This window comes from Tyto alba, unplaced genomic scaffold (assembly GCF_018691265.1).
Source record: "Tyto alba isolate M040663 unplaced genomic scaffold, T.alba_DEE_v4.0 Super-Scaffold_22, whole genome shotgun sequence".
NCBI lineage: Eukaryota > Metazoa > Chordata > Aves > Strigiformes > Tytonidae > Tyto > Tyto alba.
Window position 1 is genome coordinate 6,458,661 of NW_024881296.1, and position 27,525 is coordinate 6,486,185.

Consider the following 27,525-nt stretch of genomic DNA (forward strand, 5'->3'; position numbering starts at 1 on the left):
AGGAGTAACCTGACTGAATTGTTGGGGCTCAAGGCTTGAGGTCTTTAATTGACATTCCCAGCTTAATCAACAGGAGTTCAGCTAGCCTGAAACCCAAAGCAGGATATTTCTGATATTTAGCCTGGTGCTTGTCCTTTTCCTATCAGGACAATTGCTTATGGATAAACGTAATATTGCTGCAGAAATGATCAAACGTCAATTTGACTTCCTTTTTTTTCACCCCCTCCAGCTTTAAAATGCCTATAGCTGAAATCTTCTAGCGGCAACTTGCTTAGACTGGTTAAAGACATCTGCTAATAAATGAAAGCAGAATTTTTTTTTTTTTTCATGAATAAACTCTTCTGACTCACAGTCTTTATCCTAAGCCACAAGACCATCCTTCCCTCCTGACTTAAGATCTGTAAGACCTAAGAAGCTGACTCTGACTCACAGGAGGAGGGCTGGGTTTGCACTGTATCTTCTAGGTGCATCTTTCTTCCAAGCACAACACAGACAGAAATAAGATGGGAGAAAGCCTCTGGTATACTGGCCTTGATTTCTCTCTGGGAATCACTGGGGTTTTGGTTGCTCCCTTCAGTATGAGAATTAATTAAGCTCAGATTTGTAAACAGTGTTCTAACCACCCCTGAGCTGACAGGCACAAACGTCAGGAAATATGTAGTTAGTTCCACCGGTACTGCATCTTTGAAGTTTAATTGTAAGTACCTCTGTCATACCAGGGGAAGTAGAACAACACATCTGGAACTGAAAGCTTCCTGCTAGACTTTTCACACTAACTATTTCCAGATTTTTTCCAGATAGGAGTTTTCAACAAAATATTTTCTAATTGAAAAATACAGATTCCTTAAAACTGTTGTTTTTCTTGTGGGAGCTACAAAACAAAACATGCCAAATACATTTCTCAAGTAAAAGTAATAAGGAAAAAGCTATGAATATCAAAGCATCATGTTTTTTCCATTGTTGACATTTAGAATAGTGTTTTCTTTATTCAAATGTCTTCTACAATTTGAATAATTTTACTCTTACAATGATAAAAAAAAATCAGCTTGAAAGGACTGAAATTAAATATTTCTGTTGACTCAAACTGCATTTTTACTGTTTCACTGCAAATATTTTCCATGGCTTGATTTTCTATCCCATTTTGTGACTTGAGGGACTTTTTCCATTTCAAGTACTGTCTCTCCACTGAAAATAGTAACCAGATATTCTGTGCCTGAATGAAAAATAGGATGAAGTTCCAGCTAAGACAGCCCACACGTGCCTTTGGAATATGTTCGCAGAGGAGCAGCACACCCGTGCCATCGCTTTGGGCATACAGCAAGGCTCTGCTGTAAGTCAGGCAGGAGAGGAGCACTCCGTCAGATCAAACACGCCACCAGCCTCCTGCAAGGAGTTGACAGCATGAGGCTCAGAATGACAAGAAAGTGGGCAGGAATCGATAAAAAACTGGGGCAGAATATTTTCCTGCATGTATTTATTGATTTTTCCAGTTGCAGAAATGCAATCATGTCAATGCACAGTCAGCAGGACGGATGTCCCAGTGTAACAAAATCACCAGGTTTCCAGTATTCATTTCTAATGCTAAAATCCTGCAGAAAAATCTGTTGCTGTGCACAGGGGGAGCCTGTTCCTGATGGAGACAAAGCTCACAGTGAAGTACCAGGCTGTAGCACTGGAGCCAAACAGTTGCAGGGGCAGCTGCTGCTGCTGCCTTGCTTTACCCACATTGCATGCCTGCCTCCAGCCCTGCGCAGCGGTGGGACCAGGGGGGCACCACTGACTCTGGCTGCATCCTGCGTGTCTGTAAAGCTGCCTCCTCAAGGCTGTGGCAAGCCCACACCGGAAAGATTTTTCCAGCTCCCAGGGATTGAAATAGCACCTTTGCCAGTGCAGTTTATAACAGGGCCTCAGGCCAAAAAGCCCCGGTATAACTACAACCACCTCCATGGTCACAGCTGTCATTGCCCCCGAGGGCAGAAACCACAATAAAACCTAGAACCTCCAAGGGCGGCAGCAGCAATGTGCCCTGGGCTGGAGGGCTGAGCTGCTGGGTGTGGGGCTGTGGGGGTTCTGAGCTGCAGAGCATTGGGGCTGCTATACGGCTTGAATGTTGCACTGGATGGTGGGCTGCGGGGCTGCAGGACTCCTGGGCTGTAGGGCTGCAGGGATGCTGGGCTGTGGGGACGCTGGGATTCAGGGTTTTGGGGCTGGATGCCAGGCTGTGGGTCCGCAGGGTGCAGAACTGGACATTTGGATGCAGGTCTGCTGCTGTGCTTGGCCGTGGGACTGCTGGGACACTGAGCTGGGGGGAATGTGAGGCTGCTGGGTGGTGGGCACATGGAAATGTTGGGCTTATAGGGCTGTGGGCTGGGTCCAAGGCTGGAGGGGTGCCGGTTGGAGGGGCTGCGGGGCGGGATGCTGGGCTGTGAGGCTGCTGGGCGGAGGGTGGGGAGTGTGGGGCTGCGGAGTTGCTAGGCTGGGTGAGGGGTGGCAGAGCTGCCGGGATGGGTGCAGGGTGGTGGAGCTGCCAGAATGAGGGGTTGGGTGCGGGGCTGGGTGCGGGGCCAGCGGGGGCCAGCCTGGCCTCCGGGGGAGCATCTCCCCAGCCACATCGCGGGGTGCGGAGCCAGGGTGAAGGGCTGGGGCCGCCGCAGGCCCCTGGGAGCTGCCCCGGTCCTGCTGCCTGTGTGAGGTGCTAGTGGGACCCCTCTGCTTTGGGGCCCAGGGGCTGCAGGGCGGCATCCTCTCCCCCTGCCCTGGCGATGGCCGCTGCCCTGCACGCCCGTCCCCTGTTGTGGCCGTAGCAGCGGCCTGGATTTGCAAGATCCCGACATATCGTAGTGGGTTTTTTTCCCCTTTCCCTTTGTGTCTAAGGCTGGAAACAAAGGAGCCTGCGTTTTCCACGGGAGATGTCCTGCGGTGCCATCAGGTTACTGATTTATACCATTAGTCACAGCTTAGAGATCACAGCATCACACGCGGGGGCTGTTTGTCCACTAGCTGGAGTCACTCACAGGACACCAAACCTTGGCACCATCCCTGTTTTCGGCTTGCTGTGGCTGCGTGCGTAGCAGAGCTGTGAGCAGGAACTGCACCCGGTGTCCTCAGCACCCCTCTTTTCCAAACATCAAGGCCTCCCCATTAAGCAGCACAACAAAATTGTGTTCAGCGGATCCAAGTTTCCTTTCCCCAGGGACCGCCAGGACACTTAATACAAGCACTACAAGGTCCCTAGCCACCCAGGGTGAAGCTATTTTTTATTCTCTTATCATACTTTTGCTTTTTACCCTAAAAACCCTCTATTATCAGAAATGTCCTGGTAAAAGTACAAATAGGCTGTGCTGCACTAATTTCTTAATCTTCTCGTGGATGAACTAAATAATTACTTAGCTGGTTAACTACTTCTCATCAAATATAGACGGTATCAGCCCCTAGGACACTGCATGCAGTACAGTGAGTTTCCCAGAGCTGTCCTGTGCCACTTCTGCCGTGTGAGCAGCACAGACAGAGCTCAGGGGGGTGAGATCCAGTACAGCACGTTTCATGCTCTGCAGACTACTTTTGGAGTCTTTTCAAGCAGCCAAGACCTGATGCTTGAACTGCTCACAAACAGCAGGAGGAAAACACACCATTTTTTACCCAATTTTAATTCACAGACCCAAATATTTTCCAGCGGAGGTGCAGACCATCTGTCATGAATTTAAGGCAACTGGCAACAGTGTTGATTTTCTTAGCTCCCTCTCCCCCTACAGATAACCCACAGATCCCCTCGGGGCCCGCAGACAATAAGTTGCAAACTGTTGGCATTGATAGATGAGCTTCCTCCCCTTCACACAGCCTGGAAAAGTGCTTGCTTGTCTCTTATTTAAACAAATTAAATATTCCAACCCCAAACAATGCTAGAGCTAATAATGGAAACAGGGACTGGTTTAGGATTTGAGTCTGCTACCTTCTGATCCTCTTCATCCCCACCCTTCTGCTCTGGCATTCGCTTCTTGGATTTTCATTTAATAACAAAGTGCACAGACGTGTGGATGAGTGTGTGCGTGCAGACTCGCAGTGTTAACCAGAACATGAGTGAGGCAAGGGACAAAAAATCATTCCAGAGGTATCAGTGTTTCAAACTGTGGCCTTGATGCAGGGTTTGAGCTGGCAAGGTGGGGAATTACAGTCTTTTCTACATCAGCAACAACAAAAAAATCACTTTCTGCCTTTCCTATTCCCAAGAGGCTCTTCTGCCTCAGCCAACCGATATTCTCTGTATCAGCTCCCAGGGATGGGAGCTGGTCACAGCAGAACCAAACATGTATAGCTGCAGCGCCAGCATGAATACGGGTATGCAGAAGCAAGGACACATTTAGTGCAGCAGCTCCTGGAGGCAAGCTTGGCTTGTGGCTCCCATATATGTGTGCCAAAGTACTTGTATGCACTGCAGTACAGACGTGTTCAAACCCTTGCACCACAAGATACTGGAACTATTTTAAGGGTGGGAAAGCATCTGGCTAGCAAACAAGCTTTGTGTGTTTGGGCCTGGCTCATTTCAAAACCTTGTTTCTTCCAGAATATTGGTAGTAATGAAAGTGCCTGCAGTAAAATACCCAGTAAGCCTCTCCTCCTCTATAGAAAGCGTAAATGCATGTCATTTTCCAATTAGCTCTTGCTCTGAGCAATTATGTTGATCAAATAATTGAATAAGTGACAGGAATGTGAATTCTGGAGACAGTTAATTTCATTCATCTGCCAGTTTATAGCTTGACTTGCATGAACACATAAACCAGGCTAATGTGTTATTTATAACTTTGAAAATACAATTATAATAGTCAAACATGAAGAGTTGTGTGTGCAGAGAGGAAGGTTTCTGCTAGTAAATTATAATAATAGCATAATGAGGGAGTTTGTCATTTCTAGGCAGCATGTAGGACAGGAAGCATGTGTGGCTTGTGTTTGAAAAAGCAAACAAGGTTAGTATCAGCGTTAGCAGGGGGGGAAACAGCCCTGACCCAAATGTGGGGCAGAGGGACAGCTGAAGCCTTACCCTCCTGTTTTGTGAGACATTGTGTATGTGCTACCCCAGGGGCTGTCAGTGAGGGCTAAACATCCCCCCTAGCTCTCCCTGCCCTGGTTACACGGGCACCTCTCTCAAAGTGAAGCTGAGCATTGTTTCTGAGGGAGAACCAGGACTGTGATCCTTTGCATGGAGGTGGGTGCAAAAGAGACAAACTAGGTGTTTCCTACTTTGGACGGGTCTTGGGTGAGCATCAGGGTGCTCTGGAAAAAGCTCCAATCGAGCGTGCTTGACATTATGGTATTGGAACAACCCCTGCAAACCTGGTCCTGTCTTCCATCAAAAGCATGAATCCTGCTTGTGAGTTTTCTTCAGAAATAGTAACAATAATTAAAAAAGAGCTCAGCAGGAAAACAACGCATTTGTTTTTCTTCTTAAAATTATCTTTAGATTGTCTTAACTGATTGTGTCTTTTATCTGAACCCCCTGTAGCAACATGGCCTACCTTCCAACAGGAACTAATTAGCAGAGATATACAGTAATAAAAGTAGTGCACAGGCATGAGCCATCGCCTCACAGGGAGTATTACCTGGATGAGAGCTATGCTGACTGCAAGGAGGAAATTTGTGCAATTAATTGCTTCCTGATTAAAGGTATTTTCAGTCTGGGCCTTAAATCTTCAAGGCCTAAAAACACATGCTGAGTTAAATACAGAATTTGCCCACAGTAGTCAAAAACATTGCCCCAGACAGCAGGATTCAGTGCAGTAATTTTGTTTGGGAATAAACACTTACCTGTCTAAGTGTATTATAACCTAAGCCAAGTACGTAGAAAGTGCTCCAGTCAAAATTAAGGGGACACAGAAGGTCTTGCGTGGGTTTTAAACAGTTTCTAAACCAGTTTAGTTGAACCCATACCATTTTCCTGTGAGGACACGATCTTACGGGAATTAATTTCATAGAGCGTGAGGCAACAGAGCCAGAAACCCCACAGGATGTCTCGGGCTGGAAGGCTATTTAAATGGTAATAAACTTCAGGGGAAAACAAAAAACGGTGAGTGATTAGAGGCACACCAGGAGAGGGGCTATTTGGTGTGAAGAGGCCAGGCGGCACCTTCTGCCTACTGCACACATCGCCAAGCAAACAAGACGGAGTTTAATCCTGCCGGGAGGGAGGAGACCTGTTTCGGGCTGGGTGGACAGCAGGAGGGAAGCACTGGCGGAGGGGGGGGTGCTGGGTTTGGGCAAAGCGAGGGAGGACGGAGGTGCGGGCAGGAGGCTGGCACTGCCACCCCTGCTGCCAGCCAGCACCTGTGCCGGGCTCAGGTGGAGCCACATCCCAGAACAGCAGCTGATCTGCCCTCGCTGCCCACGCACCCTTCGTCAAGCCTCACAGCTGTCCCCAAGGGCATTTCCTCCACCCCAACGCGGTGCCGGGTATCCCACCCGGTCAGATGAAGCAACTTTATTTTAGCTCGTCCAACTCCATTATTGCTGCCTCCCGGAAAGTTGTAATACTGGTGATTTATGGAGCCTACTGCCCCTGCTGAAGAAGGGGAAGGCTTTGTTTGGGACTACGATTTGTCACGCTAGAGTTGAGGTGTCACAGAAACACACGCTTTCTTTGCTCGTGCGCTGCCGTTGCTCTAGTATCGCCCCCCTATCGCTTCTTTGCCAGTTGGCTTGTGAAATTCAACAGAAATTTACTGATGCTCCACACATGAAAAGCACTTTAACATCTAATTAGCTCTGAGTATAGGAGTGGGCCTCTCAAATTCAGGGGGACATACTATGCTCTTCAGTGTGTGCTTAAATACCTTGCTCGATGGAAGTCTGAAGAACAAAGATCATAGATCTTTCCTTGCAGCTCTCCCAAACCCCTTCTCCCCACATACATTGTCATTAGCGAGAGCAGGCGGGGAGGTCTATGGCCCAAATTATGTTAAGGCAGATGCACGGACAGTTAACATGCACTTTGTTTTCCTTCCCTCACAAAGCCAATCTGGCACCTCTGCTGGATAAGTTACATTGCAGAGTGGGAAAACAAACAATCCTGCCAATTGTTAGTGAGGGGGAAAAAAAAGCAGAACAGGAGCTGCTTATCAGAGACCCATGTTTTGAAAGGAAAATTCACTGAATCCTGAGGAAGGAAGGATTCTTTGCAGAGCTTCAAGTACTTTTCTGACAACCCCATCCTGCTGGAGCTGGGGCAGGCAGCTGGCCCCTTCCTATCGTGAAAACTGGGTCTGGAGAACTGAAAATGAACATAACAACAGGAGTCCCCAGACTGAAGCAGTGCTGTAAAGCTGAAATTAAGAAAAAAACAAAACATGCTAGCCTTAACAAATCTGACTGGCACAGGCAGTTGTCAACGGATTGTGATTTTAGAAACAGTAGGAGTGACTCAAAGCCCAGAGAACTTTAAGTCTGGAAGTGTTTGAGGTAAAGTTTTCCCTCGGCCCACAGTTGTGCTCAGGGGTGTCTGAAGTTCAGATCTCAATTTTGTCCAAGTCTGCAGGTGTTTAGATTCACATGCACTGTATCGCAAAGGATCTGGCTAAGTGTATCTCACCTTCATGAGAATTTTGATTTTGACTGGATCAGTTTTCTGTGAGGACAGAGAAAGAACTGTGTGTGTTGGTACAACTAGATGAAGAGCTGCATGATTTTTTTTTTTTATTTTTTTAAAATAAATTGCAATCATCATTAATCCAAGCATCTATACGGACTTCCCAAGCAGCAGTGAAGTTAATGCTACCTGCTCTTCTCCCTGGTCCACCTCCCTAGCACACTACATTCAATAATAACATGCCAACCTATTAGCACATCTTCTCAACAGCTGCAGGGCCAAATTATATTTTGGGAAATCTAAGCCAATGCCTCGGAGTCCAGCTCCTGCCATGACATGAAGAGATTAATAGCTCAGCTTTCATACCTCCTTTTAGCTCTTGTACTGGTCTGTAAGAACAAATTGAATGCAATCGCACCTGCTCACGTACACAGCGGATGTTTTTTCCCTGCGCCGAGGTGATGCTCTCCAATGCAGAGCTCTTGTGGGACCCCCACTGGCAACCATGCGCCATCACAGCCCTCTTCGAGTAATTCGGGGAGCAGGTTATCTCTCCATCCTCACGTATAATCTTCTGCCCGGGTGAGAAGCGGGATGCTTAGGCCACCAAAAGGAATGCAGCCGTGATCCAGCTACTGCATGGGGTGGGAGGGAGGATAAATACCACAGGGTCACAGAAGGGTGATCTAAAATTGCCTTAAAGCTGCCCTGATCAGTCACGTAAACCACCGGGAAGGGGAATACTGCTCAGTGGTCAGCACAGGCGGGGCCTCTTGCTAGTGCTTGCTCTCTGCTGTGTCAAACGAGCACATCTGTCACAGAGACTCTGGTTCAGCCTGGAACCCTGAAGTTGAGAACTGTATAACAGGGCACGCTGAGGCCACTGAAGTTGTATTAGCAAAGTTTCCTAATTACTCAAGAGGTAATTACTCAATCAAAGTAATGGTGGCTCAATCAAATTCTGATCTATTAGTCAAATCTAGTCAGCATCCCTTGTAATTACAAAGGGCGTAAATCTATTTTCACAAAACCAGTATACTACATTCTTTCCACAGTTTGTTGTTTCTCTTTCCACTACTTTTCAGTTTGTGAGGACTGAATGCATATTACAGCTCTTGAACCTCCAAGGAAAAAGATGTGTCTACAGGCTACGCTCACAAAGCTCCTGGACAGGTAAGCCCCATTCTGGATTTTATTTTCTTCAGAGAAAACAAGACAGAATTTACAGAACTGCTAGTATTTTGAAGAGGAAGATAACACAATTAAAACTAAGAGTTGTGTAGCAAAGGGAACGTAAAGAGTGTGTAAGTTATGAAGATTGAGTGGTGAGGACCTTCTGCATTATTGTGCTGGAGTGCAAAACTGCCTTGTGAGCATGAGCTCTCATTGCAATTTCAGTCTGATATTGAAGTAAAATGACAAGAGGTCACAGAAACTCGGCTTTGAGAAGTCATTAAGATGAACACTGAACACCTTACAGGAGATGGCTGAAGCTGGGACAAGCAACTTTTCACATCTCTGCAGGGCCTTGCAGTCTAGCAGAGTGTCTCTCAGGTAGAACAGAAGTCACATGTTGGTACGTACCTTTAGAAAAAGTAGAAAGATGAGATCATCTGCAGGATGCCTGCCGATCATACAGAAACACAGCAGGAAAACATGAAGAATTAAATCAACACTACAAAAATTAGAAAACGCGGAAGAAAAGCACTACCAAAGAAGCAAAGAGTTGATCCTAACATCTGAATCTTTCAGTGCAGCATCTTCAATCCCCAATGTGCTACAAAAACATCCCAAGCCCCGCTGCGAGGCAGCACAGCTTTAATGCCTGTGCCTGCCCACAGCACACTGAGGTTTCTGTGGGCAAAACTCCACCTAGTGAGGAGATGGGCTGTACTGCACATTCGGCGTTCAAATTTGGTACGAATGTACGCCGGTGACAAAACAACTTCTGGGAGGCAACAAACCCTACTGCGTTACGCAGCCCTGGTGTTGATAAGGCCTCACATACCTACACAAAGTCCCATTAGAGTAGAGTACAGCCTCTCCTGATTTAAATCGGATACAGTGTCGAAAAACATTTCCTTCCAACTTCACCTTGTTAAGCCACAGGCTGACGTCCTAAGAATGTTACTGCAGTGACAACATTTGGCTTTCATCACCTGGCTGCCCCTTACACTCCGTCAACAAAAGGCTGACTTGAAGCTCTTCGACTTCACTGGAAATTTATTAGTAGACCTGAACTTTGAACCAACATCTTCCTTCTGATGATGATGCAATAAAAACAGAAATACACTACTAGTGTTGTATGCCCCAAAGTTTTAATACGTGACCCTCACTGTTCAGAAAAGTTATTGCATTAAATTCTAATACATAAATTCATCTGAATTAAGAAAAAAAAAATCTTCATTTTGCACATCACAATTTTGTCATAGCAGCTAAAGGAAAGCAGATTTTATACCCAATTTCTCAAATCAGGAAAAAAAAAAAAAAACAAAAAACCAAACAACTAGTTCTTCCCCAAATCAACAAAATTGCTATTGTATTATTGTATTATTCAGTAGTTACTGCAAATCCCTACTTGAACAACACTATCCTGCAAGTGTACAGCTCAGGAAAAGTGCCATTCCAAACTTCCGTCTGCACATATGAAATTTATTAATCCATGACTCTCATCTTATGTTGACTTCTTCTGTTAACTCAAGTAAGATACAAAACATGTTTAATTGCACACCATTCTTCTTAAGTTACTGTTTTTCTTTTATTATGACTTGGATAGATTCACAAGTTACAAACTATCAATGCTACCCATAGCAGTTTATACAAATTGACATGTGTGTTTGACTTGTGACAGGCATACAAACATGGTATTTGATCACCCAAACAAAAGGCCAGATTCCCTGATCCATTAAAACCGACATCCATGTAAGCCCACTGCTCCATGGATGATGGCAGAGGCAAAATCAGAAGGCCCTGCGTGCTGTAAACAGATCGATGAAGGGAGCGAGGACAGAGGCATAGCAGAGCACGTGGCAGAATTACAGTCTACATTTCACCCTCTGATGAGGATAAGATGTGCTACAGCAGCTTGCAACAGAAGCATCAGTAGGGCTCTCCTCCTATTCAATTTTATGCCAGAGCTGGAAATAGAGAAACTACAATTCAGCTTCTTACACAAAATCCTCAAGCATCACAATAATCAGTCTCGAGCTGCGGTTCTACAGCTTATCCTTCCCTTGCACAGGAAAAAAAAAAAAAAAAAAAAGTACTTAAGGCTCATCTGTATTTATTCTGCTGTAAAGAAAACAATAAAATATGCCTGTCTTCAGAGAAAAAAAGCCCTCCCTTCTCCTTCTCCTCCGAAATACCCGTCATCAAGGTGAGGGCTCACTTATAATCCACTTGAAAATATTTCTCAAGTTAAGTAAGGCCAGGTTGCTAGCTTTGCCCACTTTAAATGATGACAGAGAATATATTTTTTCTATGTACTTCACTAGGTTCTGGTATCAAAGATATTTCATTAGTGAAATAACACCTGTGTAGCTCTCTTGGAGATAACACGTTCACAGGAGTTCTAACTCCCAGTGTCCCTGTACCTTAAAATAAAACTATAGCTATTTCAGTGGTTTTCAACCAGTTTTAGCCAAGAGCACCAAGTTACCCTTTGAAACCGTTTTGTACATTTCTTTGTGATTTGCTAGCAAAAGGCCCAAACACTGGAAAGCAAGTGAGCAGAGACAGTAGGGCACGTTGCAAAATCTGACAGTTCAAAAGGCATCCAAACAGCAAGAAAACAAAAACTAGCCACTAAAGTAAAAACTGCACTGAACTAGCACTGTGATTAACAGGGAGAAATTAAGAAGCTCCAGTATGAGCAGTTACACAGAATGTTTTCCCATCAGTCTTTTGTTTGTTCAGGCAGTCACAAGGCATTCATTACCACGACACAAATTGCAAAAGCTTTCATTTGAAAGCATAAGAGGAATAGGATACTCAGTTACTCCAGTTAAGAATGCTTACTGAGAGTCTAATACAAGGTTACTTAGCTGTAACATGATTTTCTCACAACTAAGAAAGTCTGCACTAATGGAGAAGTTTACACAGGTTAGGAGATGACGCTGACAGCTTTCTAAAGCCCGCTTTTATACAAGACCTGGCTTATTTTAGTTTTAGAGACACATACTGAACAGGATAGCCATCATCATCCAATCCAAGCATACATGCATTTGCATAAACTTCCACCGATCTACATTAGAATTCCAAATCACATACAGTCCTTGTGTTTTCTGCAAAAAAAGACAGTTGTTCTTGGTTATTGCTGTATTACAGGAAACGAATACTAATAGTTGCAGGAGAGACAGAGTGTATTTTGAAGACCACATCATTTACAAAAACTCTCACACCCAGTTTCTTCATCCTGTGCTGCTTCTGTACAGCAAAACTAGCATTCTGCTTCTTACAGATGAAACAGTACTTTCAGACCCTCCACCTGCCCTGCACATCTCGAGAGCATTTATGCCTCTTCACTATAGTTTCTACCAGTAGGTAATGGCACATAATGCATTTATGACAGGCACCTCAACCAAGAGTGCATACTTCACCAAACAGACTTGACCCCAATGAAGTCCATGAGAAAACAAGGAAGGGAAACACAAAACGGAGGGTAAGAAATTTATTCTCACTTCTCTGAAGGGAACAAATGTTTCTGACAGCAGAAGGTTTGTTTTCAGGGCGCTGTAATTTAGGCCAACAGGCCAGCTTATTAAATAAAAGCAGACCCTTCAACCAAACACAAAAAAGCCTGCACAAAACCCCATTTTTTAATTTAAATCTGCCTCTGAAACAAATTAAGAAAATCTGAATGCTGGAGAAACTGAAGAGTCTGCATTGCTACCAAACAAATCTGACTGTGCAAATCCATGTTGTTTATCTGCAGTGCTGAGTCACATCTGGATGGTGGACATGCCTCACAGAATACCACACCCTGGGAGCATTTCAGCACTTCCCCTCCCAGCAGAACAGTGCCTTAAAAAATAATTCCTACAGTGACATGACGAGAAGTGATCTTTTCCTGCCATATGGTGTACGTATGTTTAAGACTTTCACAAACATATGGCCAAAAATTGTATATCATAGTATTTTCCAAGTCATAAACGCTACACAAGCCATTCTTACAGGAAATACTGTCCAAGGACATGTGACCTCGACCTTACTTCTTGCTCCCCTACACCCGCCCCCCCCCCCAATCCACCAACAAAAGCATTGCATCCTTACATGCTTTGATTGTTTGATTGTAAGTCTTCAGCTTCTGGAACGCAGCAGTTAGACATCTGCGTTTTCCAGGGACTCAGAAAACCCTATTTAGTTCACATATTCAATGTACAACATTTTCAGTAAGCACTTCCACACTCTGTTCCTATGAAGTTAGGTCACTTCACACCACAGAGGTGGTACTTTCTGGATTTACACGCATCAATCTTGAAGCATTTCTCAGATCCTGTAACTGCTTGGCTGGCTTTCCAACTCCTTCCTCAAATCTTTTTTCCACAACAGGAAGGACAGTTTCATACAGGAAGGATGCATTCTGCCTAATGAATGCTTTCTTCTCAGGGTCCTGTTCACACCGTAAACTGTAATCAACATGCTGGACAGCCACCAGGATGATTTCCACGAGACTCTCCAAAAGAACCATATGCAGCTCTGGAAAGTAAAGCTTTAACGCTTCCTCCAAGAAGGCCATAGTCTGCTTAGTGAAAGCTACTACAGTATAGCTAAGGTTGACCCAGCAGTCATCACCCGTGTATTGGTCGAAATTGCCTACCCCGCAGCTCCTCATCTCCTCCCTGAGTTTCCCCAGCGCCTCTGGAGTCATTAGGTTCATCCTTCTCCACATCTCCTCAGAGTTGCGGTGCTTGGTGGCCTCGATGATGATATCCTTGTAGCTCTGTAAAGCACCTTTGATATCCTTTACCAGAAGGGCATGAATGATGAAGGTGAGATCCAGTCCAATCTCGCTAAGCTGCTTGCAGTGCTCCTTAGCTACCTTGGGTATTAACAAAAAGTGAAGGGTGTTACTAGTGTGCAGGCTCCCTTTACATTTCACGCATTTACCAAATCTATCAGTCTCAGAAAACAGGGAAGCATTAGTCATACTTCACTTATTGCTCCTGCTTTAAGAAATTCCCTATCAATGACAAATTAATAACTGGAGGATAAATCCTGGCTGTCAAAAATGCTCTGGACAATTACATTATAACCCCAACACATGCACTTTTTTTTTTTTTTTTTCTCCCCTATTAGCAGCTGAAAGAAACCATAACCTTAGAAAGCTAGTCTTGCAAAAAATGATGGAAATGTAGTCCAGGACATGCTTGGAAAACAAACAAGAAGTCTTCAAACACTCATCATTCAGATGTAGCTTATGAAAATTTTAGGACCTCCTACTGGTTAAAGGCAAATTAAGAATAAAAGCATTTTGCATTTCTGATAAAGGCAGGGTTTTTTTTGCCACGTATTTTCATCTTAATGCTTTCCTCTGCTAAACTTGAAAAAAACCAAAACCAACCCCAAGTGAATATTAACCTTTCAACGCAGAAAACGTCTCTGGACATCTGCTCAAGAGTCAACCACTAAACTAGGGTTAGACAAGAGGATTTACAAGCTTTGCAGCCTCTGTGTCGGCTACCACGTCACACCACCCTCTTACCTTGACGCACTCTGCTGCAGTCGACAAGCTCTCTTTACTATCAAATACTTGCTTACTGAAGGCATCTACAAACATCCTCATGGAAGAGCGGGCCCAGACAACGAAGGCCGAGTAGCAGCCGTTGTTGCCAGCAAAGTCCGTCTCAAACTCTCTGGCCGTCTCCAGAAGGCTGGTGAAGAAGACGTGGCAGAGCTTGTGGATGTAGAGCAGCGTGGCGCCCTCGATGCGCAGCTGCCGGATGGCCGTCTGCACGGCGGCCGCCCGGTTCTTCAGGAAGAGCTCGCACGCCTTGGTGGACTGGCCCAAGCGAATGAGCTGGGACACGGCTCGGCGGGTGGCCCGCGGCCCTCCCCGCAGCGAGCGGTCTGGAGAGAGCTCAAACACCAGCACGTCTGTAAGCTGCCGGACCCGCTCATCCACCTTGGCCCGCAGCTCCTTCACGGGCTGGCTCACAGGCTTGTCCCCCAGGTACTCGTTGAGTTTATCCAAGAGGTCCACCGCCCCCTCGAAGTCCCGCTGAGCGATGCAGACGTCCAGGTCCTCAGGCAGCTCCTGGATCCACTCGAGGGAGAGGTCGACCACCTCCTCCTCAGCAGAGGGCTCTTCCTCCTCCTCCTCCTCAAAGGGGTTGGTGGATTCAGGGGGTGTCGGAGTAGGCCGGGGCAGGGCCTCCTGCTCCAGGCGTCGCTTCTCGCTGAGGGCCCGGTTGCGCTTGGTCTCCTCCAGCACCTCCAGCCACTCCTTCTTGATCTTGGCGTTCTCAGCCTGGAAGATGCGGCTCTCGGGGAACATGAGCAGCTTGAACATGTCCTTCATGGGGGGGTTGTCCTTGACGTTGACCACAGCCAGGCCGTCGAGGGGGTAGAGGGCATCGTAGCGGTAAGCGCCGCGGCGGTTGGGCAGGGCGGTGGCCACCAGCAGGCAGTCGTTCATGAGGAAGGCGTGCACCCGCTGGATCTGCGCCATGTGGTCAGCGTCGTACTCCACCAGGTCGCCGTTGTAGACCAGGTACTTGCCGGGGCTCTCGGGCAGGAGGTCGCGGCAGCCCTCCACCTTCTCCAGGAGGGTGGTGAGCGTGCGCTGCCGCCCCTCCTCGCTGGCCACCGCCTCCTTGGCGGACAGCGGCAGGAAGGGGTCGGCGGCGGCGCGGCGGGCGCCCAGGGCGGGGTCGTCGCGGTCAGCCTGGAGGAGCAGGGCCTGGGTGACGGCCTCCATGATGCCCTTCTGCTCGGTGAGGATGTGGCTGAGCTGGTACATCTCGCTCTCCAGGTAGCTGATCTCCCGCGCCGTCTCGATGAACTGCCGGTAGTTCTGGTAGACGTTGCGCTTCAGGCTCTGCGCCGTCTCCTCGCTCAGCGCCTGGATGCGCTGACGGTGCTCCTGCAGGTCGCGGTCCCCGTCCGACTGCTGCGACAGCTGCTTCACATACTCCCCCGCCGCGAAGCCCCCCGACTCCAGCTGCCGCCGCAGCCGGCTCCCGCCGCCGCCTTCCCCCAGCGACAGCGCCATTGCCGCCCCACCGCCCGGTGCCCCCCCCGCCGCCGCCGCCGCCGCCGGGGAAACGGCCGCCGCGCCTGCGCATAGCGGCACGTACGCCGCCTGCGCCAGCATCGCCGCGCCGACTGCGCATGCGCAGGCGCCCCGCCGGGAAGCGACGCGAGGCCGCAGCGCGGGAGGAGCCATGGGGGCGGAGTCACGCACAGATCCCCGACGCGCGCATGCGCCGGAGGACGGGGGTGGGGGGGGAAGGGCGTGAAAAGCGCATGGGGAGGGTGCCGGGCGCATGCGCGGTTGGGCAGAGAGGGTGCGTGTGGCACTCCGTGTGGCGCTGTGCGCGTGCGCTCGGGGGCCTGCCGAGGCGCCGCTCCCGGTCGGCGGTTGGGGCGGGATGGAGCGGGACTTTGTGCTGGCGCTGCAGCTCCAGGAGCTGTGGGAGGCGGAGGAGGCGGCGGCGGCAGCGGCAGCAGCAAGCCCTGAGGCCCCGCCGCAGCGCTCGCCCCCCCGCCCGCTGTCGGTGGTGGATGAGGCCTGGGAGCTGCTGGACCCCAGCCCCGACGTGCACGGCCTCTTCGTGCAGTTCAACGAGGCGCTTTTCTGGGGGCGCCTGGCGGCGGTCGAGGTGTCGTGGAGCCCGCGCATGACCCTGTACGCGGTCGCGGTGAGGGGGCCGGGTGGGCTCGCAGGGTAGCCCTGCGTGGGGAGGGGGCCGGGGTGCGTGGAGCGGGGGGAGGGCTCGGTAGGGTCGGGACGCTGGCTGTGCTGTGCTGCGTCAGGGCTGTCGGGAGCGGCCGTGACCCATCAAATAAGTGGCAGCTCAGCTCAACGTATAGCTGTGGGTTTTGAGGGAGGGGGGGAAGCTGTCATGTGTCCCTGTATGCTGCTCCTAACTGGCTTTGTAGGCACGACGTACTAGTGCCACAGCTTCTCTTCCAGACATTTGAATGTCCGGCTTTTCTAACTTAGTTTGTGCCCCAGGACACAGGTGGGTCGCTATCATTGGCCGTTCTGTCCTTCATTTGTTGCCTTTGGCAGTCATAAATGGCTTTTCCCATGGTGCAGGCAAAGCTGGAGAGATGTTAAAGTGGAATAAATAACTTGATCTTAAACTGTGTATGTTGAAACTTAAAAGGATATACTTAAATTGCTGTCGTTTTTCTTGTTCTCCGTTTTTAATCATAGCTTTTACAGCATGGCAAAGGGAAATATAATAGTATATTAACAAGACTTAGAATAGACTAGGAAGGGGAATATACAGGAGATCTGAGAATATATAAAAAAGGGGCTTTGAAGTGCAGGCTGCGGTTCTGCAGCTGATTAGCTGATGCAATTGCTGGCTGCTGGAGTCCTGCCTGCTTTTGTCCTCTGCTGGTTGCAGTACTCTTTAGACACTTGAAAATATCTGAATATTGAACTGGTAGAGGACTAACTCAGTAACAAAAAAAAAAAAAAAACCTAAGTGTTTTCTGCTGGTTTGGCCCACAGAAGTGATGATATGTGAAGGTTCAGTAAGAGTAAAAAGTTGGGGGGAGCTGAGGGGTGACATTGCAGCAACCAGCAGTTAAATCGGTGTTGCCTGCTGTGAACCTCCAGTCTCGGTTTTAAGTATTTCACTCCACCAGGAGTTCTAATGAAAACAGTCCTTTGCATCCTAAACAGGTTAGCTTGGAACTGTCCATTGTGATTTTTTTTTTTTTTTTTTTTTTTAGGATTGCTAGCTTTGAATTAAGTGATTGCAAGAGATGTAATAAATTATAATTTCACTTTTGCTAGATCAGTCACTGTCACAACTCATTCTAAGGAACTTCAGAGCTGCTTTTTTATTATTATTGCTTGATGATGTTGAGCTTTTCAAGTAACTACTAAAAAGTATTTTTTCATGTTCTCGGTTACTTAGCATGTGTTGGAAGAAGGATGATGTTTTAACTCCAATTCTCAGTTTTCTTCACGTACTACAGAAACAAACAGCTTTTAACATTTTCTTTCTGTGTCTCTTTCAGCTGTGCTGGAGTATGTAGATATGAAGGAAGAGGTGGAATGTGTTCCATTCGTCTAAGTGAGCCGCTCTTAAAGTTAAGACCAAGGAAGGATCTTGTTGAGGTATTTGAAGATTGCTCATGAACCTGTGCATAAAATGTATTGTGCCTCCCTGCCCCGCCATACAAACATTTTACATTTCATAGTGTGATTCTTGTATGCAGTGACTTATTATAGTAAAATAGTGGTGGATTTATTATTACATTTGTGTTGCTTGTGTTGCAATATCATGGTAATCTTTCAGTTTTATGTTTCTAAATGGACAGCTCTAAGTAGGAGTGTAAATTCACTTGTTTATTTTACTGACTTTACAAAGAAAAAAACCCCAACTTTCTTACTCCTAAATTATCCTCTAATATCAAAACCAAACACGGACTGAAAGCACAATCAAAAAATGGTTGTAGTTTCATCTTTTAGGTGAAAAGCCAACAGCAGAAAATAAGGATATAGGATATGACTGTAAACATAACTTTGTGTTGCTTCTTGTGCCTCTGTCAGGGCTGCTGCTTTGAGTTCACTCAACATTCAGATTTACTTAATGAACAGAAATGTTGTAGAGTTTCAGCTTTCTCATAAGTGACACTTGGGTTGTAGAGGGGATGATCTCAAAGATCTGACTTAAGTTTGAGCATTATTTCTCCTTTTTTGGAATATCATTTATTGTAGTAATATTCTCCATCATGTTTTGGTGATATGGGAATAGAGGTAATTTGGTTTGACAGGTAGATTAAGTATTACGTTTTTATGACCCAGGTTGAACACGCAAATGCATGAAAATAAGATCTGTACCAAAATAAATGTAGGCGAGTAAAATACTTCGTTTAATTTTGAAACCATACGTAATGCTTTTCAGTAAATAGCTAGTGATTTGCATTGTTTCAGACACTGTTGCATGAAATGATCCACGCTCTGCTGTTTGTTACGAATAATGACAAAGATCGTGAATCTCATGGACCAGAGTTCCGCAAACACATGTGCCGCATTAATCGCTTGACTGGAGCCAATGTCACAGTAAGCATAATCCACTTAACCTAATTTAACAGAAGTTTCTTCCTGATTTGGTTTTTTAGTATGCCTGATGTGATATGAGTAATATAGTCGTTCTTGTTAGACACTGCACAGTTGATACCAGGACAAACTTGCATCCAAGTGTATGCCAGTTCCATACTTACTTTGTTGGGGATGATGGTGGGATGTGAGGATGACAGTTGAGGAAGACATAGTGAGTTCTTAGTTGTGTAACTTTCAAGTATACTCTCTATAAGTACTTTACTTTAAACTTTTGTTTTAAGCTTGAAACAACTTGATACCAGGGACATAATAGATCCATGTTCAGAACAATATTTGGGACAGAGCAGTCTGTTTTAGTTACAATTTTATCAGTAGATGCTAATGGGTTGATAATATTTAAAAATAATGGATGTGATAAGATCAATTAAGATAACAGCTAGAGGGAGGATGCAATACTGGTAATGTTTACAATACATTCTAAACAGTACATCATTGAGGGTGAAATTCTAGATAGATTTTCAGAATGATTTTGTTGCAGTTCAAACAAGATAGCCAGGTCATATTCCTACACATCCTGTCTTTATTTTTTAAAGTTTTGTTTTAATGATAGCCAAACATTGACCAAATTTTGCCCAGGTTCAGCCCTTTTAACTGGCAGTGTAAAAATCACAGCAGTAATGGAAGGACTGGAACGGTAATGCGTTTTTTAAAAGATATTGTAGAGTTAGTGATACAAAATTAGAAACTTTCTGAATGACTGCTTTTTTTTTTTTTTTTTTTTTTTTTTTTTTTTTTTAAACCTAGATCTATCATACTTTTCATGATGAGGTGGATTTGTACCGCCAGCACTGGTGGCGATGCAATGGCCCCTGTCAAAATAGAAAACCTTACTTTGGGTATGTGAAACGTTCAATGAATAGAGCCCCCTCTGCGCGAGACTTCTGGTGGGTTGAGCATCAAGAGACGTGTGGGGGCACGTTCACAAAAGTAAAGGAGCCAGAGAACTTCTCTAAGAAATCCAAGGAGAAAACTCAGCCAGTAAAACTTCCAAATTCCGAGTCAACTAACAAAGGTACTCAAAATAATTATTTTCTTATTTTTCAAGCTGTTTTTGTCTATACAGTACCTTGAACAAATACAGAACACCGACTAAATGAGCTTTGTTTAGATATTACTGTTACTTATCCAACAGGGCCTGTTTTATTTGTGCATTTGTAGTTTCTTCTCCACTTAATTGTTTGCAAAAGGTTTAGTTTGCTGCACTGTTTTTCAAGCAGCAGATTTTTCAGGTGAAGGACATAAAATACAAAGCCCGTGATTTTTATAGGAAAAAGTTACTAACTTTTCTTATTTTATTCTTTTCTTATTTTGCAGGCAAGACACAAATGCGTGATACTCAAGATCTGATGCCTTTTAGTGGAAAGGGATATCGGCTTGGAGGAGGAGACAGTGGACTCTCAGAAAAATGCACAAATTCCAGCATCAGTATTAGAAACAGTGAAACACCTGTTTCACAGCAGCGTTCAGCAGTAAGGACAATACCAATCCCTAAAAATGAGATAAAATTTGAAAAATCACCCCATAGTGGCATCTTCTTTCCACTTTATACTGATGATGCCAGTGAGAAAATCAACTTAGCTTCAAATGATGACTTTCCTAAACCCTCTGTTGCTAATACAAAAGCTTACAAGAATGTTAGCAGATCGCCTGTTAAAATTGCTCATGTTAGGGAAGAAAAATCAAATCAGGGTTCTGCAAATGGCAAGAGGGTTATGCCACCTTATAACAGGCCACTGAAACAAATTCGTTTTGAGCAGACAACAGCAGCTCAGGTTGCATCTGAGAAAAAAAGTTCAGCATGTACTAATGCACTGCAGCAATGGCCAAAAATTGAAGACAAAAATGCCTTTGAAAACTATTTTGTTAAAAAAGGGAGTACTGATGTCACTTCAAGCATAAATACACCTGTGAAAACCAAAGCTGAAACTGTAGTGTCCTCTGCAAGTTCCAGCACTGCTGTAAGGCAGGATAAAAAAGTCAGTTGTCCTGTTTGTCAGGCTGAGGTTTTGGAGTCTAAAATAAATGAACACCTTGATTCTTGTCTTGCATAAAACCTTTCAGAAAGCTGTCTCAAAAAGATAAACCAGGGCTGAAAGCATTGCTTGAAAACTACTTTGCTCGGGGTTTCCTTAGCTGTGGTTACTTCCCCGTGTGCCTGTTCTGAACCGGAACTTAAACTACTGTCAGCACACTGAACAGGTTTTGTGGGGTTGCAGATCAGCACTCAGTGGGAAGCTAGCTACTGCTAGGTTGTGTTCCAAAGGATCAAATACTCAGGTTTTAGTAGGTGGATGTTTGTGCCAGTGTTCTTGCTGCAGAATCTGGGTGATTCAAGAGAAGGTAGATACTTGCTAAACTACGTATTTTCAAGACAGTTTTTAAAATTAAGACTTCAATCCTGCTAATTCATCTTAAGACTCCTTTGTGTTGCTTTAGGTTTTTTTAAGTGTTTCTGGCCATTCTTAAAGTTAACCACCTATAGCAGATAAGAATTCTTCTGTTCTCTGCAATGTAATTAAGTGGCATGTATTTTTTGAATAGTATATATTTTGCATAAGCCACAATTACACTCTCAGGTGGTCCTTCTCATCTTGACATTTTTGAAAAGATAGACGAGAGTGAGAATCTCAAATACAGTCTTTTGTCAAAGATGGGAGAGGCACAGGTATCAAAAGCACAGCAAAGCATCCATTTAGGGTTAATGGGTGGATTGTAGCAGGAAAAGAGAAAATCCAGAAGGACAATAAAGGTGCTAGAAAATTAAGCACAAGATATGTAGTAGATGAGGAGAAGGCCCTACACTTAAGGGCTCAATTAAGAAAACTGTCTTGAGGCGCTTGTTTTTGAAAAAGGATTTAAAAATGAGCTATAGTGTTAAAAGTTGGTGTGGTCAAATGGAAGCTAATGAACTTCAGTTTTATGTGTGTCTCTTGGTCCAGGATCCCAGCTGGATTGTCCACCCACTTTTTCTGATAGTTCGCACAAACTGTGTTGAAAGTTCACTAGTTTTTTAGGATGTCAGTATTCTGTGCGTGGTTAACTGAACATCATATCCTGACAGTAGTAAAAGTTGCGAGGAATATTGGTAGCAATACTGGTAAAGACTGTTTCTGGCCATGTCATAAAAGTGTCCACAATTTTTCAGTTTAACTTCCAGTGCTTTACAGGTCAAAATAGCATTAAATTAACATTAGCCGACAGTCTGTATTTTGCTGCTTCTGGAAGCCAGCCAGCTTGGTGGTTAGTATCCAACAAGCCACTTGGTTGAGTACTAAAACCATTGTGCTGTGAAAAGTTACGAATGCTAAGCAGATGTGGTTTTTATGTAAACTTTCTGAAATGTTAACAGTTCTCTTTCTGCACTGAAAGTATTTAACTAGTTGAACAGTTAACAGCTTGATTACTTGCAAAACTGATTATAAATATTTTTGTTTAAAAAAAAAAAAACTATGCTGTTTCAGATATTGTTGCTATAACTTTAAATGGCTGTATTAGCCTTGAATGCACGTTTGCCTTATATAATCAGTTACTTGATGCTCCCTTTTTCAACTGGGAAATAAACTGATGTGCAATGGAACTTGGCAAATGATACTTTAACTCTTTTTAAACATTGGTGTATTTTTTTAAATACTGATGCTACAGATGTTTAATGTGAATCAGATTGTTCTTGTTTATTCTGAATAAATTGGTATTTGAATTTTAAATTTTCATGAAGCCCGGGTTTCACATGGCAGTTGTGGCCACCTTGTGTTACTCACCAGTGAGCTCACCTGTATATCTAATAACAGTCCGGTTTAATAGATCCTTTCTGTATTAACACTTCTCCTTCTTAAATTTCCCTGTAAAACCAGGTGTTGATGAATATAGACTGCATCAACTTCTGCCTTCTCCATCGTATTTTTAGTGCAGTTTCACTTTTATTGCATTTCTGTGGAAAATTTTTACAAATACTGATTCTAAAACTTGATTTGACATGTTAATTTTCCATACTTCCTTCTTAAAACTGCAGTATCTGTCAGTATTCCCAGTGAAACTTGATGTTTACAAGGACAGTACTACTCAGAAGTATTTGTGCTATCATGTGTTTTTAAGATGAGGACTAGATTCACATTGTGAAGCACTTTTTCAGAGATATTTCCCTTACTATTGTTCTTATCAGTTTCCTGGTTTGTCTTTCCCACTGCAACTGATAAGAGTAAAGGAGAAGGGAGGATTGCAGGTATTGTTAAATGGATTGTTTTTTTTTTTTTTGATGTCGTCTTTTACATCAGGGGTGTTCATTTGAACAACAAATAGAAAACAGATGTGAGAATTGACCTGTAGAATTCAGTGAATAGTATAGCCTGTCCCAGTGGGGGGAAACTTAATCTACAGGCAAGTCCTGTCTCAAATACACAAATGGCCTGAAATAGATCTGTTTTCAAAACAGTCAAGCAATTATGGACTAGCTGTAGAAAAATACCACCTCTGTCCATGCATGTTTTTACAATGAAGTATTACAATGCCAAGATATATACAGAGATATAGGTGACAAAGAGCTGGGTGGATAGGTTTTGCAGTTGCTACCTAATGCAGGCTATTATAAACAGGTCATGGCCTTGTTTTTAGGGTATGTTACTGTGAATGCTGTTTCTGTAAGATTTTGCTCTTGAATATAGAATCCTTCCCACAATTCTAACAATGGTCACCAGTATGTTTTAAAAATATGCTGGTAAATTTGGGTCAAATATGAGAAATTTCATCTTCTGTATCAGTTGACTTTGTCCTGAGTGAGTTTAGATACTGTCTATAACAACACCAACTAGTAATGAATCTTGAACAAATGTACTTCACTAAACTGCAAAATAAGTTGCCTGACTGGAAATCTGAGAAACGAGTTAATTTACTTCATTTCTGAGACAAATCAGGTATGAGGGAGGTCAAACGTGTGTGTGCTACTTGTCAACAAACGGTTCTGCAAATTAAAGGCAAAAGCAATCTAATTCTGTAGTGATCTACCGCAATTGCTCAGAACGATTCAGATAACATTTCTAGAGGTTAAACTGCTGAAGTAGGGGTTTCTTAACTATTTATTATAACAAAGAGGCTGTTCCTAAGTTGCCTTGAAACTGGTTATCAGGCAAGAAATCTTGACGGTCGAATATTTTCAAGTATTTTTTACTTTATGGAAATGTTATCTAGAAAGTTTTCAAAATACTTTGTGAGTTCTGAGGAAGGAGTGGGAAGTAGAATTTTTTCACAGGGCTAATAAAAATTAATATCTTGCAAGAAGATACATAATAGAAATAGTCTGCTTTATAACATGTTTTAAAAGCAGTAACGTATATTCCTCTATACATTACTGTTTCCAGTAGTCCAATCACTACTTGTTTTCACTGGGGATACCTGGGTCGCATGGGAAGTGTATTCTTGCAGCAAGTTCAACCCTAATGCCTGTGTGTAAACTGATGAGCAGGCTGTTTAGGTGGAAGTACACTTCGCGGGCAGGGCAGGTGCTGCAGCTCAAACTGTGTAGGAATGAAGTTACCTGAGCCTCCTTTCTAGGAATGTTTTTCCAGAGTACAGCTAAATGTTTGGAACCTGCCACAGGACCAGTGTTAGCAATACAGAATACCAGGTAATAATATTTTACAAAATTGAAAACTAGAGAGGGCTTAGTTGTATCTGGTCAACATGTGTGATAGAGGAAATGGCTCGTAAGGACTTTCTTCTTCCTCGTGTTCTTCTGGAGCCCCTCGGTTCTGTTGTATTTCCCATACACACAGTATCAGTATACATTGTTAAGGTAAAGCAAGTTACACTGTAGTGAAGGATAATAGCAAAAAAAAAAACAACAAACGGTGAGTTTCTGAGCAGCGACACAGACCTCTAACGTGGTTGGAGCCATTTGTGGTGGTGATGGAATGATGCAGAGCGCTCTGGCTGAAAAATGTTAAGCAGCTGCTACTCCAGCTGTTTGCTTCATCACTGCTGGATCCAGCCATCCTTGAACACCGTGTCCGTGCATCAGCTGTTGCATTTTACTGCCTTAAATTGAAAAGTCACTGCCAGGTTGGACTGAGGTAATTAATACCTGAGCTCCATTCCCTCACGAGCGTGTGACTGTTGCTGCCTGGCCCGGCAGTGTCAGCAGTCAAACAGCTGCTCTCCAGCAGCTGCTCCTTACCTGCTAGCCAGCATTCGTGAATTTTACACTCTGGAGTAAAATACCCAACTTCTCACTTGCATCTGGATTATTACAGCTGTTTTGAAGTCATGATCGTAAAGAAACAATTGTTTGCATATGAACATAAAGACTCTACATTAAATTACCCTTAAGCATAGTTTAGGGGTAGACAGATGATGGAGGAGAGTTGTGTTCCAGTATGTGTGTGAAAATACACTGTGTATGTGTTTTTATATTACTTGTGTATATGGAAAAAAATACCAAGACAGTAGGCTGTGTGGAGCTTTGGGATTCTTCAACAGGCCATTAGGTGGCACTCCTTGCACTGAAGGAGTATTTCTTTCTTCCTCTCCAACCAGTACAGGGAAAGAACAGAAAGTGCAGAACCAGCAGGCTCCTATTTCACCTAGGCCTGCACTCAGGGCTGAGGATGGATCAGCAAGAACTCTGACTGGGCCACAAACAAGTTGATGGAGCCGGAATGGGGGAGAGGTCTGCAACTAGCTGAGAGGTGAGAAGTGAGTGTACAACTAACGGGGTTTTCTGTATTTCTTTTAGCTTTGCTGCAGGAGGGACTTATAAAGGCAGTAGCTCCTTTTTCTAGTTCAGAGCTCAGTGAATAACCCAAAAGGCATTCTTTTGTGGTCTACGTGTACCGCGTCCATTGCAGTGAAAAATCTATTTTTCTGTCCCTATTTGGCATCAACCCAGCTCCGCAAGAGAGGCAGGATGGAGCTGTAGGAAGTCAGAGGGGTTTATAAAACTTAACTCCTGTGCCACGGTTAAGCCAAGGAGGTGGAGCGGTGTGACAGGCCAAGGGAAGGGTAGCGTACTATAGGTGTGAAAGCTAAAAAAGGGAGATGGCCATGGCCTTAATCCCTCCATTACCTTTTAGCTTCTGCCAGGCCAGGCTGCTTTAAGACTAGATTAGGTTTCTAAGAACGTGCAGCAGCTTGGCCTGACTAGCTCACCCTGATGCTGTCTCATCCATCCTCTATTGTTCACATCACTTCATCTGCTTTTTTGTCCTAATAACTCTTAGACCTGACATTTCTTAAACTGCATAACAAGGCATGTTTGAAGGAGCAAAACCCAACAAGCCAAATAGTTGGCTCCCCCATTGCTTAATTTATAAGCCATAATTACTTTGTTTTGCTTTAAATGACATCAACCTCTGGACCATAGTTTCTGTGTTCACTGCAAGTACCTGCTCTTCAGAAATCTATTACTAGTCACATAAAAAGTCTGAGGTAAGATGTGGACTAGAGCTCAATGAAGCCCTGGTACAGTATCTTCGCTATAGGAATATGATTTAGTTGGGGGTTTTAATTCTTGTAGCTTCATTCAGCAACTTACTGATGGGAGGAACAGCCATGGGGCCTCTCTGCTCCTGCTCCACTCCCTCCCCACTGCATCGCTCCCCTGCCTTTGCCCTCCCGCTGACCACCCTGGTCTCCGCCCAGAAGCATCTCAGTAATTATCTGCTTTCCCAGAAGGATCCACTTGGTGGGTGTGCTGCCGCCCATATTTCTAAGTGGTTTTTGATTCACCGGGAGGGTGTGGGTTGTGTTTTTTAGATAGGCACAAAGCAAAAAAACCTGTGCAAATCGCTTGCTCAGAGGGTGCCAACCTGCCGATGCCGGCGCAGCCTGGGCAGCCCTCGCCTGCAGCCGGTGCGCGGTGGGACGCAGCCTGCCTGCAGCACCCACACGTGGCTTGAGGAAGCACCGGCCATTTTGTTCAACTCAAGGGCAGCACTCCTCAGAAGTAAGAAACAGCAGTTTGTTTTTTACCAATTTAAACGTCCCTTTATTTTGCACACAGTGTACCAGGTCCAATGGTCTTGGCCTGTTTAATGTGTAACCCCGCACACACTTGCTCTTTTACAGGCACTACTCCCAAGGCTCTTAGGGGCCGTGCTATTTATAGTGCACAGCACATCTTACACTAGCTGTTTTTCAACCAACAGCAAGACAAACTCGCTGGTGTGTGACAGGACCACACAACTTGGCACAGGCTGCTCCAGATAATGTGGCAGTGGAAGGATACTGTACAAAGTCTGGGCTGTTCTGGCAGATAGCAGAAACACATCCAAAGGGAAGAGTTGTCCTGAGGATAAAACACCCCAGGGGCTTCAAGAGGATGGCACCTCTACCAGGTGGGGTATGGAAAGCTGTGAGTGAGAGACTTCAGTCTTAAATCTCCTGTCTTCTGTGGGATATGCTGCTAAGAATTATTTGGGTTATTCCTTTGATTTGCATTTAGCGGTACCTATATAGGAAATTTAATTTAAACATAAGAAACAATTCTATTATTCATCCTTGAAGATACTCAAACCTCAACTGAACATGGTCCTGGGCAGCCAGCTCTGGGTGACCGTGCTTGAGGGCAGGGGAGCTGGACCAGACCAGACCAGACCATCTCCAGGAACCCCTTCGCACCTCGGTAGCCCTGAGTTTCTGCCTAACAACCCCAGGA

General features: G+C 44.8%; 2 protein-coding genes across 2 annotated transcripts; one reads left to right on the forward strand and one right to left on the reverse strand.

The window, feature by feature from the left end:
- Positions 1 to 10,312: 10,312 nt before the first annotated feature.
- Positions 10,313 to 15,833, reverse strand: EXOC8 (exocyst complex component 8). The gene is made up of 2 exons (XM_009973661.3): positions 14,277 to 15,833; positions 10,313 to 13,613 (listed from the first exon to the last, which is right to left on the reverse strand). Exons 1-2 carry the CDS (start codon positions 15,783 to 15,785, stop codon positions 13,005 to 13,007), a joined length of 2,118 nt encoding a protein of 705 aa, XP_009971963.3. The 5' UTR covers positions 15,786 to 15,833; the 3' UTR covers positions 10,313 to 13,004.
- Positions 15,834 to 16,094: 261 nt separating this feature from the next.
- On the forward strand, positions 16,095 to 22,463 carry SPRTN (SprT-like N-terminal domain). The gene is made up of 5 exons (XM_033008938.2): positions 16,095 to 16,421; positions 17,774 to 17,873; positions 18,693 to 18,821; positions 19,626 to 19,893; positions 20,196 to 22,463. Exons 1-5 carry the CDS (start codon positions 16,165 to 16,167, stop codon positions 20,930 to 20,932), a joined length of 1,491 nt encoding a protein of 496 aa, XP_032864829.2. The 5' UTR covers positions 16,095 to 16,164; the 3' UTR covers positions 20,933 to 22,463.
- Positions 22,464 to 27,525: the final 5,062 nt, after the last annotated feature.